Raw genomic sequence first — 13,732 nt, 5'->3', positions numbered from 1 at the left:
AGGTGTTCTTTGAGGACAGCAGGCTTTATATTCTCAGAATCCCTCCCACGTCCCCTCAGGTTGTCTCCTTTGTTATTTTTACTTTATTTTTGCTGTAGTATAAACTAAGACCGCGTTCTGGCGGCGGGTGGGAAGGCACACGCAGTGATGTGCGTCTCGCGATGTACTTTTGTATATCTCAGACTGGGCGATGCGGGTCAGCTTCACCCACTTTTGAGAATATAAAGCCTGCTGTCCTCAGAGAACATCTGCTATACAGGTAAGTACCTTCGATTTTTCTAACCTCCTTCATTGGCTTGGCAACGCTCGGTTTCTCCTGCTTTTGTGATGCTTCAGTGTGCTTTTGTGCCTTTTTTTTTTCTTGTTGCTTTTCTGTGGGCTCCATCATGGCAGCTTTCCGCATGTCTGCGCCTCCCTGTCTTGGGATTTCTCTACTCTGTTATTCATATTGCCACCGTCCTTTAATTGGCCTCGGGGTGCTTTCTCCCTCCAAAGGCCTCTGTCTTCTTCACTCAGCAGTGCAGTCTGTTATTTCAGCGCCTCTTTTGTGTTGGCAGGCGGAGCACAGCTTCTTGGGCAGCAAGGGTAACATGTTTCCTGAAGGCCTGTTTGGAGTGGCTCCCTGTATGTCTCTCAAGTGGGGCTCTTTCACTGCATGGTAGGCCCATGTGTAGCGCCGTATGTCTGGCGCGGTTCTGCCTTTCCAAAGGAGGGGGACATTTTGGCGTCTCTTCTTCAGTGCTCCTTCCGCTTTGGGTTGCGCGGTTTCTTCCCTGTTCATGGAGCAGTGTAGCGCCGTATGTCTGGCGCGGTTCTGCCTTTCCAGAGGAGGGGGACATTTAGGCGTCTCTTCTTCAGTGCTCCTTCCGCTTTGGGTTGCGCGGTTTCTTCCCTGTTCATGGAGCAGTGTATCTCAATTCCATCTATTTCTGGTCATCTTTGTCTGTTGAGACATGTTAGATTGGCTGTGGGTCCTGCTGTTAAGCTCCGGGGAGCCTTTGCTTTTGCAGGTTGGTGGGTCTGCATCCCTATTGGTAGCCCACAGCTCTGGTTTTTGCTTTGGGAACATGACTGTATCACTGCATGTTGTCCTCAGGTCCAGCTAGGCGTGTTCTCTGCGTGTTCTGTATGGTTTCATCTTTGGGTGGTGATCGCAGCACTTTCTTTTGGGCACAGATCCATCACATAGTATGGTGCGCATGTGATCTACTCGATCTCCGCTTCTGACGTGCAGCTCCAGATCTGCCTGTGGAACCTAGCTCCATCTTTCTTTGCTCAGTGCACCATCCTCTTCGCTGTTGACCATGGTGTTCTCTCTGCGTTTGCAGCATTTTGTCTTACCTGCAGCATAGGTTCAGCTCCATCTCTGTCTGGGGACACGTCCTCCTAGCTGCCTCTGGGGTGCTGCTCCATCTCTGCAGGTAGAGTGGAGCTCCACTTTTGCATGTTGAGCGTGGTTCCATTCCTTCAGCTGGAGCACAGTTCCATTTCTCCATGTTAAGCTTTCGGCAATCTGCATGTTCTCTCGTCTGGTTGGGTGCTGCTCAATCTCTGTAGGTTGAGCATGGTTCCTTCGCCCTATGGAATGCCCGCTCTATCTGTAACAAACTCGCCTATATCCAGGACCTCTTTATCTCGCGTCACCTCCATCTGCTCGCCATAACAGAAACCTGGCTCTGCCCTGATGACTCTGCTTCAGTCGCAGCCCTGTGCCATGGCGGTTATCTATTTTCACATACTCCTCGCCCTGCTGGCCGTGGGGGCAGTGTTGGACTACTTCTCTCTCCCTCCTCCAGATTTCAACCCCTTCTTCTACCTCAATCTCACTGTTTTTCCTCCTTTGAAGTCCACTCTATCCGCCTTTTCTCTCCTCTGCCTCTTCGAATAGCGGTCATTTATCGTCCCCCTGATAAGTCCCTTTCATCCTTTCTCAGTGACTTTGACGCCTGGCTTGCCTTCTTCCATGATCCTTCCTCCCCCTCTCTCATCCTTGGTGACTTTAATATTCCTGCTAATGATCCTTCCAACTCTTATATTTCCAAGTTACTCGCTTTAACGTCCTTTAATCTCCAACTATGCTCCACCTCCCCCACTCATCAAAATGGTCACTGTCTTGATCTCATCTTCTCCTCCAACTGTTCACCCTCTAGTTTACTTGCCTCTGATCTTCCCTCCTCTGATCACCATCTTATAACTTTCACACTTAAATCTCCTCCCTCCCAGTCCCGTCCTATCTTATCTAATTTATCTAGGAATCTTCACAATATTGACCCTTCATCTCTATCCTCCCATGTTTCAAACCTCCTCTCTACTGTGGCACCATCCACGTCTGTCAACGAGGCTGTTTCTTCTTACAACAATACTCTACACTCTTGCACCTTTGATGACCTGCCCTGTAAGGCGTACAAAACCCCAACCTTGGCTGACTTCTAATATCCGCTACCTACATTCCTGTACCCGCTCCGCCGAACGCCTCTGGCGGAAATCTCAGGCCCTTGCTGATTTCTTACACTTTAAGTTCATGCTGACCTCCTTCCAATCTGCTCTTTTACGTGCCAAACAGGATTATTATTATCCAACTGACCAACTCTCTTGGCTCTAATCCTCGACTTCTCTTCACCACATTGAACTCTCTTCTCAAGGTGCCCCCTCCCCCAACTCCCCCTTCATTATCTCCTCAGACCCTTGCTGAATTCTTTCACAACAAGGTTCAAAAGATAAACCTTGCTTTCTCTACCTCACCACCTCTCCCTCCACTAGTCCGTTCCCCTCTCTCTCCTTCCCCTCATTCCCTTTCTTCCTTTCCTGAAGTTACTATTGAGGAAACTACACTTCTCCTTTTTTCCTCAAAATGTACCACCTGTTCCTCTGATCCCATTCCCACCCACCTTCTTAATGCCATCTCACCTGCTCTTATTCCTTTTATCTGTCACATTCTCAACCTCTCACTTTCCACTGCGACTGTCCCTGCTGCCTTTAAACATGCTGTGGTCACACCTCTCCTTAAGAAGCCTTCACTCGACCCTACTTGTCCCTCTAATTACCGACCCATCTCCCCTCCTACCTTTTCTCTCCAAATTACTTGAGCATGCTGTTCACCACCGCTGCCTTGATTTTCTCTCCTCACATGCTATTCTTGACCCACTACAATCTGGTTTTCGCCCTCTCCACTCAACCGAAACTGCGCTTACTAAAGTCTCCAATGACCTATTACTGGCTGAATCCAGAGGTCAATATTCCATCCTCATTCTTCTTGATCTTTCCGCTGCTTTTGACACTGTCGATCACAGCATACTTCTCGATACCCTGTCCTCACTTGGATTCCAGGGCTCTGTCCTTTCCTGGTTCTCTTCCTACCTCTCCCTCCGCACCTTTAGTGTTCACTCTGGTGGCTCCTCTTCTACTTCTATCCCTCTGCCTGTCGGCGTACCACAGGGTTCTGTTCTTGGTCCCCTCCTCTTTTCTATCTACACTTCTTCCCTTGGTTCATTAATCTCAACCCATGGCTTTTCCTACCATCTCTATGCTGATGACTCCCAAATCTACCTTTCTACCCCTGATATCTCACCTTGCATCCAAACCAAAGTTTCAGCGTGCTTGTCTGACATTGCTGTCTGGATGTCTCAACGCCACCTGAAATTAAATATGACCAAAACCGAGCTTCTCATTTCCCCCCCCAAACCCACCTCCCCGCTCCCCCCGTTTTCTATTTCTGTTGATGGCTCTCTCATTCTCCCTGTCTCCTCAGCTCGAAACCTTGGGGTCATCTTTGACTCTTCTCTCTCCTTCTCTGCTCATATCCAGCAGATTGCCAAGACCTGTCGTTTCTTTCTTTACAACATCCGTAAAATCCGCCCCTTTCTTTCCGAGCACTCTACCAAAACCCTCATCCACACCCTTGTCACCTCTCGTTTAGACTACTGCAATCTGCTTCTTGCTGGCCTCCCACTTAGTCACCTCTCCCCTCTCTAGTCGGTTCAAAACTCTGCTGCCCGTCTCATCTTCCGCCAGGGTCGCTTTACTCATACTACCCCTCTCCTCAAGACCCTTCACTGGCTCCCTATTCGTTTTCGCATCCTGTTCAAACTTCTTCTACTAACCTATAAATGTACTCACTCTGCTGCTCCCCAGTATCTCTCCACACTCGTCCTTCCCTACACCCCTTCCCGTGCACTCCGCTCCATGGATAAATCCTTCTTATCTGTTCCCTTCTCCACTACTGCCAACTCCAGACTTCGCGCCTTTTGTCTCGCTGCACCCTATGCCTGGAATAAACTTCCTGAGCCCCTACGTCTTGCCCCATCCTTAGCCACCTTTAAATCTAGACTGAAAGCCCACCTCTTTAACATTGCTTTTGACTCGTAACCACTTGTAACCACTCGCCTCCACCTACCCTCCTCTCTTCCTTCCCGTTCACATTAATTGATTTGATTTGCTTACTTTATTTATTTTTTGTCTATTAGATTGTAAGCTCTTTGAGCAGGGACTGTCTTTCTTCTATGTTTGTGCAGCGCTGCGTACGCCTTGTAGCGCTATAGAAATGCTAAATAGTAGTAGTAGTAGTAGAAGACTTCAGTGCAGTTCCTTCACTGTGTGGGGTGCAGCTCCCTCTTGGTGTCTGCAGCGCACTCCTTCCCTGCATGTAGGTCATAGCTCCATGTTTGGTGTCTATTTCGCAACCCCATTACCCAATGAGTGGTGATTCTCCAGACAGACAGCTGCCCTGTCTTTAGGTACAGGAACAGTGATCTATCTAGGTGGGCAGTCTGCGGCTTCCTCTCGGCTCAGTATTGAGCCCTGCTTGTCTCCTCATGCAGTGCATGGCTCTCTCTGTATGGGGAGCACACCTCTACCCCATTTGCTCGTCTCTGTTGCTCGTTGTTAGTGAAGCTCTGGTTCCCCAGGTTGAACCATTTGGGTGGTTCTCCTGGTGATTATTTGCCGGTCAGATGGGGTTTGTCCCCTAGGCTCTGTTTGGCTTCCTTCGGGGGTTGTTGGATTCGGCATCCCCTCTGTCCTTAGTCTGCCTCCTGTCCTTGGTTGAAGGGATGCACTGTTTCTATTTTTGTTTTCCCCCACTTCGCTTGGCCAGGTATTAAGGCATTTTCATTGTCTCATGACTGAGTACCTGTCTGCTCTTTCCGCTCATGGGATATTTTGAGTTCTCTGTTTCTCTCCTATGATTCCCTTTCGATAGAGAACCCAGACTTCCACTCTGGGAAGGGATGTTGCTCCTCTTCCACAGGAGATACACGGAGTCACCTGAGTCGTTCCTCGTCAGCTGCTCCTTTAGGCTCCACAGCATCTCTTTCCTGGTTCTCGCTACGGCGACTTTGCCTCTCTTCTTCTGCTTGGTTGGGGCTGTCTTTTGGTGAGGGCATGCAGAGTCTTTCCTTTTGCTGGGCTTTTACCAATAGAGGTTAGGGATGTCACCCCCTCTGTCCCGGGGACATAATCCTTCCAGATATTTGGTGGGGCTTTCTGGGATTCTTTCGGACAAGCTCCTCGGGCACTGCTTGATCTCAGGCTACTGGCATCCCTGGTGACTCCTCTGCCCCTCTTATGGTGGAGATACCTGGTCATTTCCTGTAGTCAGGCCACTGTTGTTGGACCTTTCTGGCACTGTCATTTCCTGGTATTGGGAATCATACCTTCGGTTAGGGGCTCCCACTCGTACACTCGTGGTCTTCCAAAGGATAATAGCTTTTTTTTTGTTTACTTCTCCATTTGGTCAGTTCCTTCTATTGTCTCTTCCTCTTGTGGAAGTATTTGGTGGTCAGCCACCTTTATTCAGTGTTTTTTTGTTTTTGTTTTCTTTGCATTTCCCCTGCCCTGTTAGGGAGACTGCTTTGCTACAACCCATTAGTCTGGACTGGTATAGATGACAAAGAAGGAAAAGTTATGTTCTTACCTGATAATTTTCTTTCCTTTAATGAAACCAGACCAGTCCAGATGCCCTCCCTTTTTGGTTTCTTTCAGTTTCTGTTGTGTTCTAGGAATAACAGGCTCAAATTCACATATCTGATAGCCATTTCATTATGTTTTCTCCATGCCACCATACTAGGCTGGCTTCTTGAGGCTCCTGGTTCTGTTTCAGCATAGAGTTCACTCACCTGCTTCGGGGTCTGTCTGGAGGTATGGGGAATGGGGCCTGGTGGTGCATTTCCGCACTTTTGCTCTTCTCGATGTTGCCTTTGCTTGGCCCTCAGTCGTGGAGGAGCTACAGGACATGTGGCTTCTGTGCACGAGCAGGTTCCCTATTTACTTGTGTTTTCTTGTAGAAGTTATGAGCACTATTGCTTGGCTATTGGAAATAGTGGACATTCCAGTCTGCCCTTAAGGGGTGAATTTCATAAGTACATAAGTGTTGCCCTACTTGGACAGACCGAAGGTCCATCAAGCCCAGCATCCTGTTTCCAACAGTGGCCAATCCAGGTTACAAGTACCTGGCAAGATCCCAAAACAGTACAATACATTTTTTTTTATTTATTTACTTTCATTTATTTGTATCCCACATTTTCCTACCTATTTGCAGGCTCAATGTGGCTTACATTGTATTTGTTCACACCAGAGTCTGTGAACGGCTCTCCGGTACTAAGTGATGTTGTGGTAATATAAAATTCATGTGGAATAGTCAGCGGAAGAGTTGTATACATATAATACCTTATACAATTGAATTTATCTTGCTGGGCAGACTGATGGACTGTACAGGTCTATCTGCCATCATCTACTATGTGATAGTAACCTCTTCCCATCACCCAGGCTTAAGAAAAAGGTGATTTTAAGCTGCTTATCCTAGAAATAAGCAGTGGGTTTTCCCCATCTTAATAATGGCTTGTATACTTTTCTATTAGGAAGCTAGCCAAACCTTTTTAAAACCCCATTAAGCTAACTGCTTTTACCACATTCTCCGGCAACAAATTCCAGAGTTCAATTACATCTTGAGTGAAGAAATATTTTCTCCAATTTGTTTTAAATTTACTTCATTGTAGCTTCATTGCGTGCCTCCTAATCCTAGTATTTTTGGAAACAGTAAACAAGCAATTCACGTCTACATCCACTCCATTCATTATTTTATAGACCTCTATCATATCTCCCCTCAGCTGTCTTTTCTCCAAGCTGAAGAGGCCTAGCCACTTTAGCCTTTCCTTATAGGGAAGTCATCCTATTCCCTTTATCATTTTTGTTGGCCTTCTCTGTACCTTTTTCTAATTCCACTATATCTTTTTTGAGATGTGTTGACCAGAACTGCACACAGTATTCGAGGTGCGGTTGCACCATGGACTGATATAAAGGCATTATAACGTCGTCATTTTTGTTTTCCATTCCTTTCCTAATAATACCTAACATTCTATTTGCTTTCTTAGCCACAGCAGCACATTCAGCAGAAGGTTTCAGTGTATCATCAACAAGGACACACAGATCCCTTTCTTGGTCTGTGACTCCTAACGTGGAACCTTGCATGACCTAGCTATAATTTGGGTTCCTCTTTCCCACATGCATCACTTTGCACTTGCTCACATTAAACGTCATTTGCCATTTAGACGCCCAGTCTCCCAGTCTTGTACGGTCCTCTTGTAATTTTTCACAATCCTCCCGTGATTTAACGACTTTGAATAACTTTGTCGTCAGCAAATTTAATTACCTCACTAGTTACTCCCATGTCTAGGTGATTTTCCACTCTTCAGTTTGTCAAATTGCGCCATTACATCTTCAGGCTTATAGAGATTTCATTCAGTTTCTGTGACTCATCAGCTTTGAATATTTTATATCTTATGTGCTATGTTTTGTTTTATTTTATATCTTTAACATTTAATTTGCTTGATATTCTTATATAAGTTAAATGTAACTCTTCTCTGTACTTATCATTCTGTTAATGGTTATCGCCTTTACGACATATTGTAAGCCACATTGAGCCTGCAAATGTGTGGGAAAATGTGGGATACAAATGCAGCAAATAAATAAATAATACCATTTCTGGCAGTGAAGACCGAAGCAAAGAATTCATTTGATCTCTCCACTGTGGCTTTTGTCTTCCCTGAGTGCCCCTTTTACCCTTCTGTCATCTAGCGGTCCAACTGATTCTTTTGCCAGCTTCTTGCTTTTATTATACCTAAAAATGTTTTTACTTATATGTTTTTGCCTCCAAAGCAGTTCTTTTTTCAAAGTCCCTTTCTGCCCTCCTTATCGGCGCTTTGCATTTGACTTGCCATTCCTTATGCTGTTTCTTATTATTTTCATTTATAAACCGTTCTCACCAGATATTCACTATTAAACAGTTGTTAATTACTTTTGTATTTAATTTTTATATGCAGTGCTCAGTATTGCTATTGTGCTTCTATACCATAACATAGCATGCCAGCACAACTGCCCTCCAACATCATAGCACTGTACCTGCCTTCCTGCCTTACTACTACAGTGAAACCTCAGTTTTTGTTGACTTCAGATTTCGTCGGTTTCGGTTATCGTCGATTTTTTTCGTGACAATTTTGTCTGTTTTCGTCGATCGCCTCAGATTTCGTTGGCGTGCCCACGCAGCTAATCTTGCGTTCTCACGTGTTGTTCTTCTGGGGCGTTGTTTCCAGTTGTGGGATCAAACTGCTGCTGTTTTCGGACCCAAATTTCAACATTCTCAACTGCATCAGCCTCAAAGATAAGGCTTGGCAGGGAGTGACATCCAGGACGATAAACTGTGGATGGAAGAAATTATGGCCAGGATGTGTGCATGAGAGAGATTTAGAAGGGTTAGATCCTTCACCTGATGACCCTACACATGTTGTGCAGTCATTTGTTCATTTAGGTAATTCCATGGGTTTGGAGGTGAGTGGTGAGGATGTGGAAGAGTTGGTGGATGACCACAGAGAAGAACTCACCACTGAAGAGCTGCAAGACCTTCAACTAGAAGTGCAACAGACGGCAGATGAAGAAGTTGCTTCGGATAATGAGGAAGAAACAGTAGAGAATGTGCCTTCTTCAGAGATTAAGGACATCCTCTCCATGTGGAGTAAAGTACAGGTGTTTGTGGAGAAAAATCACCCAGACAAAACTGTTGCAAGCCGTGTTTGCAACTTGTTCAATGATAATGTGTTGCCCCATTTTAGGCAAATCTTAAAGAGGCGACAGAAACAAACCTCTTTGGACACATTTCTTGTGCAGCATGGGTCCACAGACTCTGAAGCTGGTCCTAGTGGCAAAAGAACAAGAAGGGAAGTGACCCCCCCCCCCCCCAGAAGCTGGTCCTAGTGGCAAAAGAACAAGAAGGGAAGTGACCCCCCCCCCCCCAGAAGCTGGTCCTAGTGGCAAAAGAACAAGAAGGGAAATGACCCCCCCCAGATAGTGTCCTTATGGAGGGGGATCCCCCTTCCAAACAATAATCTCTGCTCCTCTCTCTCCATCTTCCATACATGAAGAAGAGTGTTCAGAAAGGTAAATGCCATGTTAAATGTTCATTCATTCTGTACACTAGTCTTTTGTATTCATTTAAAAGAAAAATTGCTTGTTGCCTCGGTTTTCATCGATAGTTTTCGGATGAATTATCGAGGAAAACCAAGGTTTCACTGTACTACTATAAATCATTTCTCTTGTGAATTGTATCACTTTCTTTGAATAATAAATTAGTGACTCTTAAAGAATGGTTAAAGTACTTAGCTTCCGGCGGTTCTATTCAGTGCAGGGGCTGGTTGTGCTGATGCAGATCAATTATCACCCCATTGCTTGTGTGTTCTCAATTCGCATAATAAAACCAGTGTCCCTTTGCTGTCCCCCACGTGCAGCTACATTTCACCATGACGGTGCCTTCAAGGGAATTTATCTACAACTCAGGGGGGGATGTCTTTTCATGTTCCTCCCTTCAGGGGGGGGGATGTCTTTTCATGTTCCTCCCTGCTCTCCCAAAGGGAGAGAAGGGAGGAACATGAAAAGACATCCCCCCCTGAGTTGTAGATAAATTCCGTTGAAGACACGTCATGGTGAAATGTGGCTGCAGTCGGGGGGGGGGGGGGGGGGGGGGGGGGGGGGGAGAACAGCAAAGGGACACTGGTTTTATTATGCGAATTGAGAACACACAAGCACTGGGGTGATAATTGATCCGCATCAGCACAACCAGCCCCTGCACTGAATAGAGCCGCAGGAAGCTAAGTACTTTAACCATTCTTTAAGAGTCACTCATTTATTATTCAAAGAAAGTGATACAATTCACAGGAAGGCAGGTACAGTGCTATGATGTTGGAGGGCAGTTGTGCTGGAATGCTATGTTATGGTATAGAAGCACAATAGCAATATTGAGCACTGCATATAAAAATTAAATAAAAAAGTAATTAACAACTGTTTAATAGTGAATATCTGGTGAGAACGGTTTATAAATAAGATAGCTTTTACACCAGTTAAAGGGATTGGAGCCCGAAGGTAGAAGAGTGAGTCTTATTATTTTCAGTCAGATCCATTTTCTGAAGAATTTTCTTTTAGCTCTAATAACTTCCTTCACCTCACTTTTTAACCATGCCGGCTGTCGCTTGGCTTTCCTTCCCCCTTTTTTAATACACAGAATATAAATGGCTTGTCTTCCAGGATAGTATTTTTGAACAGCATCCACGCCTGATGTAAATTTTTGACCTTTTGTCGCTGCTTCTCTAAGGTTTTTTGTTTTGTTTGTTTTCCACCGTTGTTCTCATTTTATCATAGTCTGTTTTTTGAAAGAATTACTTGGAATTATTTTCTGTGACTCCTTCTGCTGGTGGATGGACACAAACCATTAGTTTGGACTGGTCCTGGTTGATTAAACGAAAGAAAATTATCAGGTAAGAACATAATTTTTCTTTACTAGGCATGGCTACAAAATATTTTACTTGAACTACAGTGACCTTTTCTGTTTCCAGGAATTGACACCGGATCTTTACTACTATTATATCATGGAATTGGCCTTCTACTGGTCTCTCATGTTTTCCCAGTTTACAGATATCAAACGAAAGGTAAGGCCAGTAAGCATACTGGGTAAAAGAGGGCACAGTGCAAACTAGGCTAGAATCGTACCTCCTCACCTCTGATCTGAAGAAAGTTAGGAAAACAAGGTTTGCCTGGCTGGCTGTGACCAATAAACACTCTAAAACCATTTTTATTCATTGCACAGGTTATCTTCACTAAGTTTGCTTATACTGCAAATATTCATGTATTCACTATGTTCTGTCCCAAAGCTTATTCCTTTTCCTGTTCCTCTCTTATTCCTAGTTAATATATTCTGTAATCTCAAATCCATATACCTCTGCTCTGAGATCTGAGGACGTTTATTATAAAGTCTATGGTTTATTAGGAGCTTGATGCTTGTTTCATACATTTACTCAGTTATATAATTCACTGCATTGAATTGGAGCTATTTTGCCTTTTCCAGCATCTGATTACTAGCCCTTATTTCTGAGTGGTGAGTCGCACATTCATGAAGTGCTTGAGAGAATCCATATTTCTGTATTGACTGATTCTGCCCTAAAGCGTCATGAAGATGCTTGTATTAGCAAGTACACATCCTATATATTAAAAAGCACCTCCAACGTTCTGAAGCTGACTCCATGAAAGTGAAGCCTTGAAGCATTCGTGCTCCTGCTGTATCCATCTCCTGAATTGACGTCACGTACTTCCGGGTTCGTCACAAACAGCAGTGACCAATCACTGGAAGGGAACGCTGCAGAGTTGCCAGGCCACGGAACGCGACGTCACACATATGAGGGTGTCGTCGTCCCTCCCTTCCAGTTCCAGGCCCCCTCCCTCCAAATTTTAAAAGTCATCTTCACTTACCAAGTTGGGTTGATGGCGGCCGTCAGCAGCAGTAAAAGGCGTGCAGGCTCGGCCCTTCTCTCTCTCTCTCAGCTCTGGTCCCGCCCTTGCGGGAACAGGAAATGAGGGCGGGACCAGAGCTGAGAGAGAGAGAAGGGCCGAGCCTGCATGCCTTTTACCACTGCTGACGGCCACCATAACCCCGACTTCGTAAGTGAAGATGACTTCTAAAATTCGTAGGGAGGGGTGCTGGAACTGGAAGGGAGAGAGGAAGGGAGGGAGGGGGGATCCTGGAACTGGGAGGGAGGAAGACCCTGAAACTCGGAGAGAGGGAGGGGGGACGCATGACCCTGGAACTGGGAGGGAGGGAGGGGGGACCCTGGAACTGGGAGGGAGGGGGGACCCATGGCACACACTCTCATTCTCACACACACAGTCTCTCTCTCACAGACACACTTGCACCCAGTCTCACTCTCTGTCACACACACACACTCGCACATTCACACTCTCTCTCTCACACAGTCACTCTGACACACACTCTCTCAAACATACACACTCCGAGGAAAACCTTGCTAGCGCCCGTTTCATTTGTGTCAGAAACGGGCCTTTTTTTTACTAGTATCAGTGTAACTTATAGTGAGGCAAAACATAGAATTATACTAGATCTAGTCCATTTAAATCATTTCCCACAACCTTTGTGATTTGCCTGCCGTTTCTCCACCCTGCTGTTGGCGCTTTCTTGATATTAAGAAACAGCAGTACTTTTTGCCATTTTATATAGGTATTTGTTAAAGTATTGGCAGAACTGCCAGATTACCCAGTTCCAAGAGACATTTTGGCCAGTCCTGGTTTTAAAACCTACATTCTAAAGCAATGTGCTACTTTTAAAGGCATGAACTAAATCCAGATAAAATAAAATGTATTGTCCCTGATTCTACCCACTGAACTAAGTGCTGCAGGTGCCATAATGTAAGAGATGGGACTTTCAGACATCCAGGAATGGCCTAAAATCTCCCTCCTAGAGCTGAATAACTTGGTGACCCTCTATTCTTTTTTTATATTTATATTGTATTCTGCAAAATAAGTATTCCCCCTTCTGTGAAAAGCTTGTCTAAATTAGTACAATAGTAATTGGAGATTTCTCACCCTTGTATCTTTTTTTTTCTCTACTTGTTAGGATTTTCTGATTATGTTTCTCCATCACTTGGCTACAATTAGCCTTATTGCTTTTTCTTATATAAATAACATGGTGCGAGTAGGAACCTTGGTGATGTTCCTTCATGATACTTCTGATTGTTTCTTGGAGGTAAGTGTCCAATTATGCATTTAATGACCAGTGTTTATGTAGTCTATGTAACCACTGTAGTAGAGAATGGCACAGGGACAAAGTTTGTCCCCATCCCCGCAGGTTCTGTCCCCATCCCTGCCCTGTCTTCAGGTTCTGTCCCCGCCCCCGCAGGCTCTGTCCTCATCTGCAGAAGCCTCGAACAATGATTTTATATATACATATTTTTATTAAAGTATAAAAAGGAACAATATGCTGTGCAACTATTGTGTATAAATTACAAATAGAAAGCAATAATACTAGTGAGCATCTATAACAACCCACCTCACCACCACCCTCTACCCTTCCAACCCCAACAATAGCTGATTTCTACTACCCCAAGGAATCCTAATCCACCCTGTTAAATTGTCCAGGGATACAAAATCTAACCCGTTCTGTATGCCCTAGAGGGGCGAAATATGCCCTATGAAGCACTGTTATGATTTTTTAATCTGTGGATGAATAAGAAGTCATCAACAATCTCGGGATTCAGTCTAGATCTCCTGTCTTCCATAGTCCCTCCTGCAATAGAAGATGTCTTCTTAGAAGATGTGCTGGTAGCAGGATGTATAGGATGCTCCTATGCAAATTTTGCTAGTTGTGGCCAGCGTATTTGCTTGTTTTTCCAAAAGGTCACAATATCAT

The 13,732-nt window shown here is 45.0% G+C and overlaps 1 protein-coding gene across 1 annotated transcript in view; it reads left to right on the top strand.

Moving 5' to 3' along the window:
- CERS5 (ceramide synthase 5) overlaps window positions 1–13,732 on the top strand; it is a 393,477-nt gene that overhangs the window by 240,298 nt on the left and 139,447 nt on the right. Inside the window, 2 exon segments of the mRNA XM_030198235.1 lie at window positions 10,875–10,967; window positions 12,941–13,069. Coding sequence (XP_030054095.1) covers window positions 10,875–10,967; window positions 12,941–13,069 — 222 coding nt within the window.

The sequence above is a fragment of the Microcaecilia unicolor genome, chromosome 3, assembly GCF_901765095.1.
Source record: "Microcaecilia unicolor chromosome 3, aMicUni1.1, whole genome shotgun sequence".
Taxonomy (NCBI): Eukaryota; Metazoa; Chordata; class Amphibia; order Gymnophiona; family Siphonopidae; genus Microcaecilia; species Microcaecilia unicolor.
The sequence above is the reverse complement of the archived record's forward strand: the minus strand, read 5'-3'. Positions and strand labels throughout refer to the sequence as shown.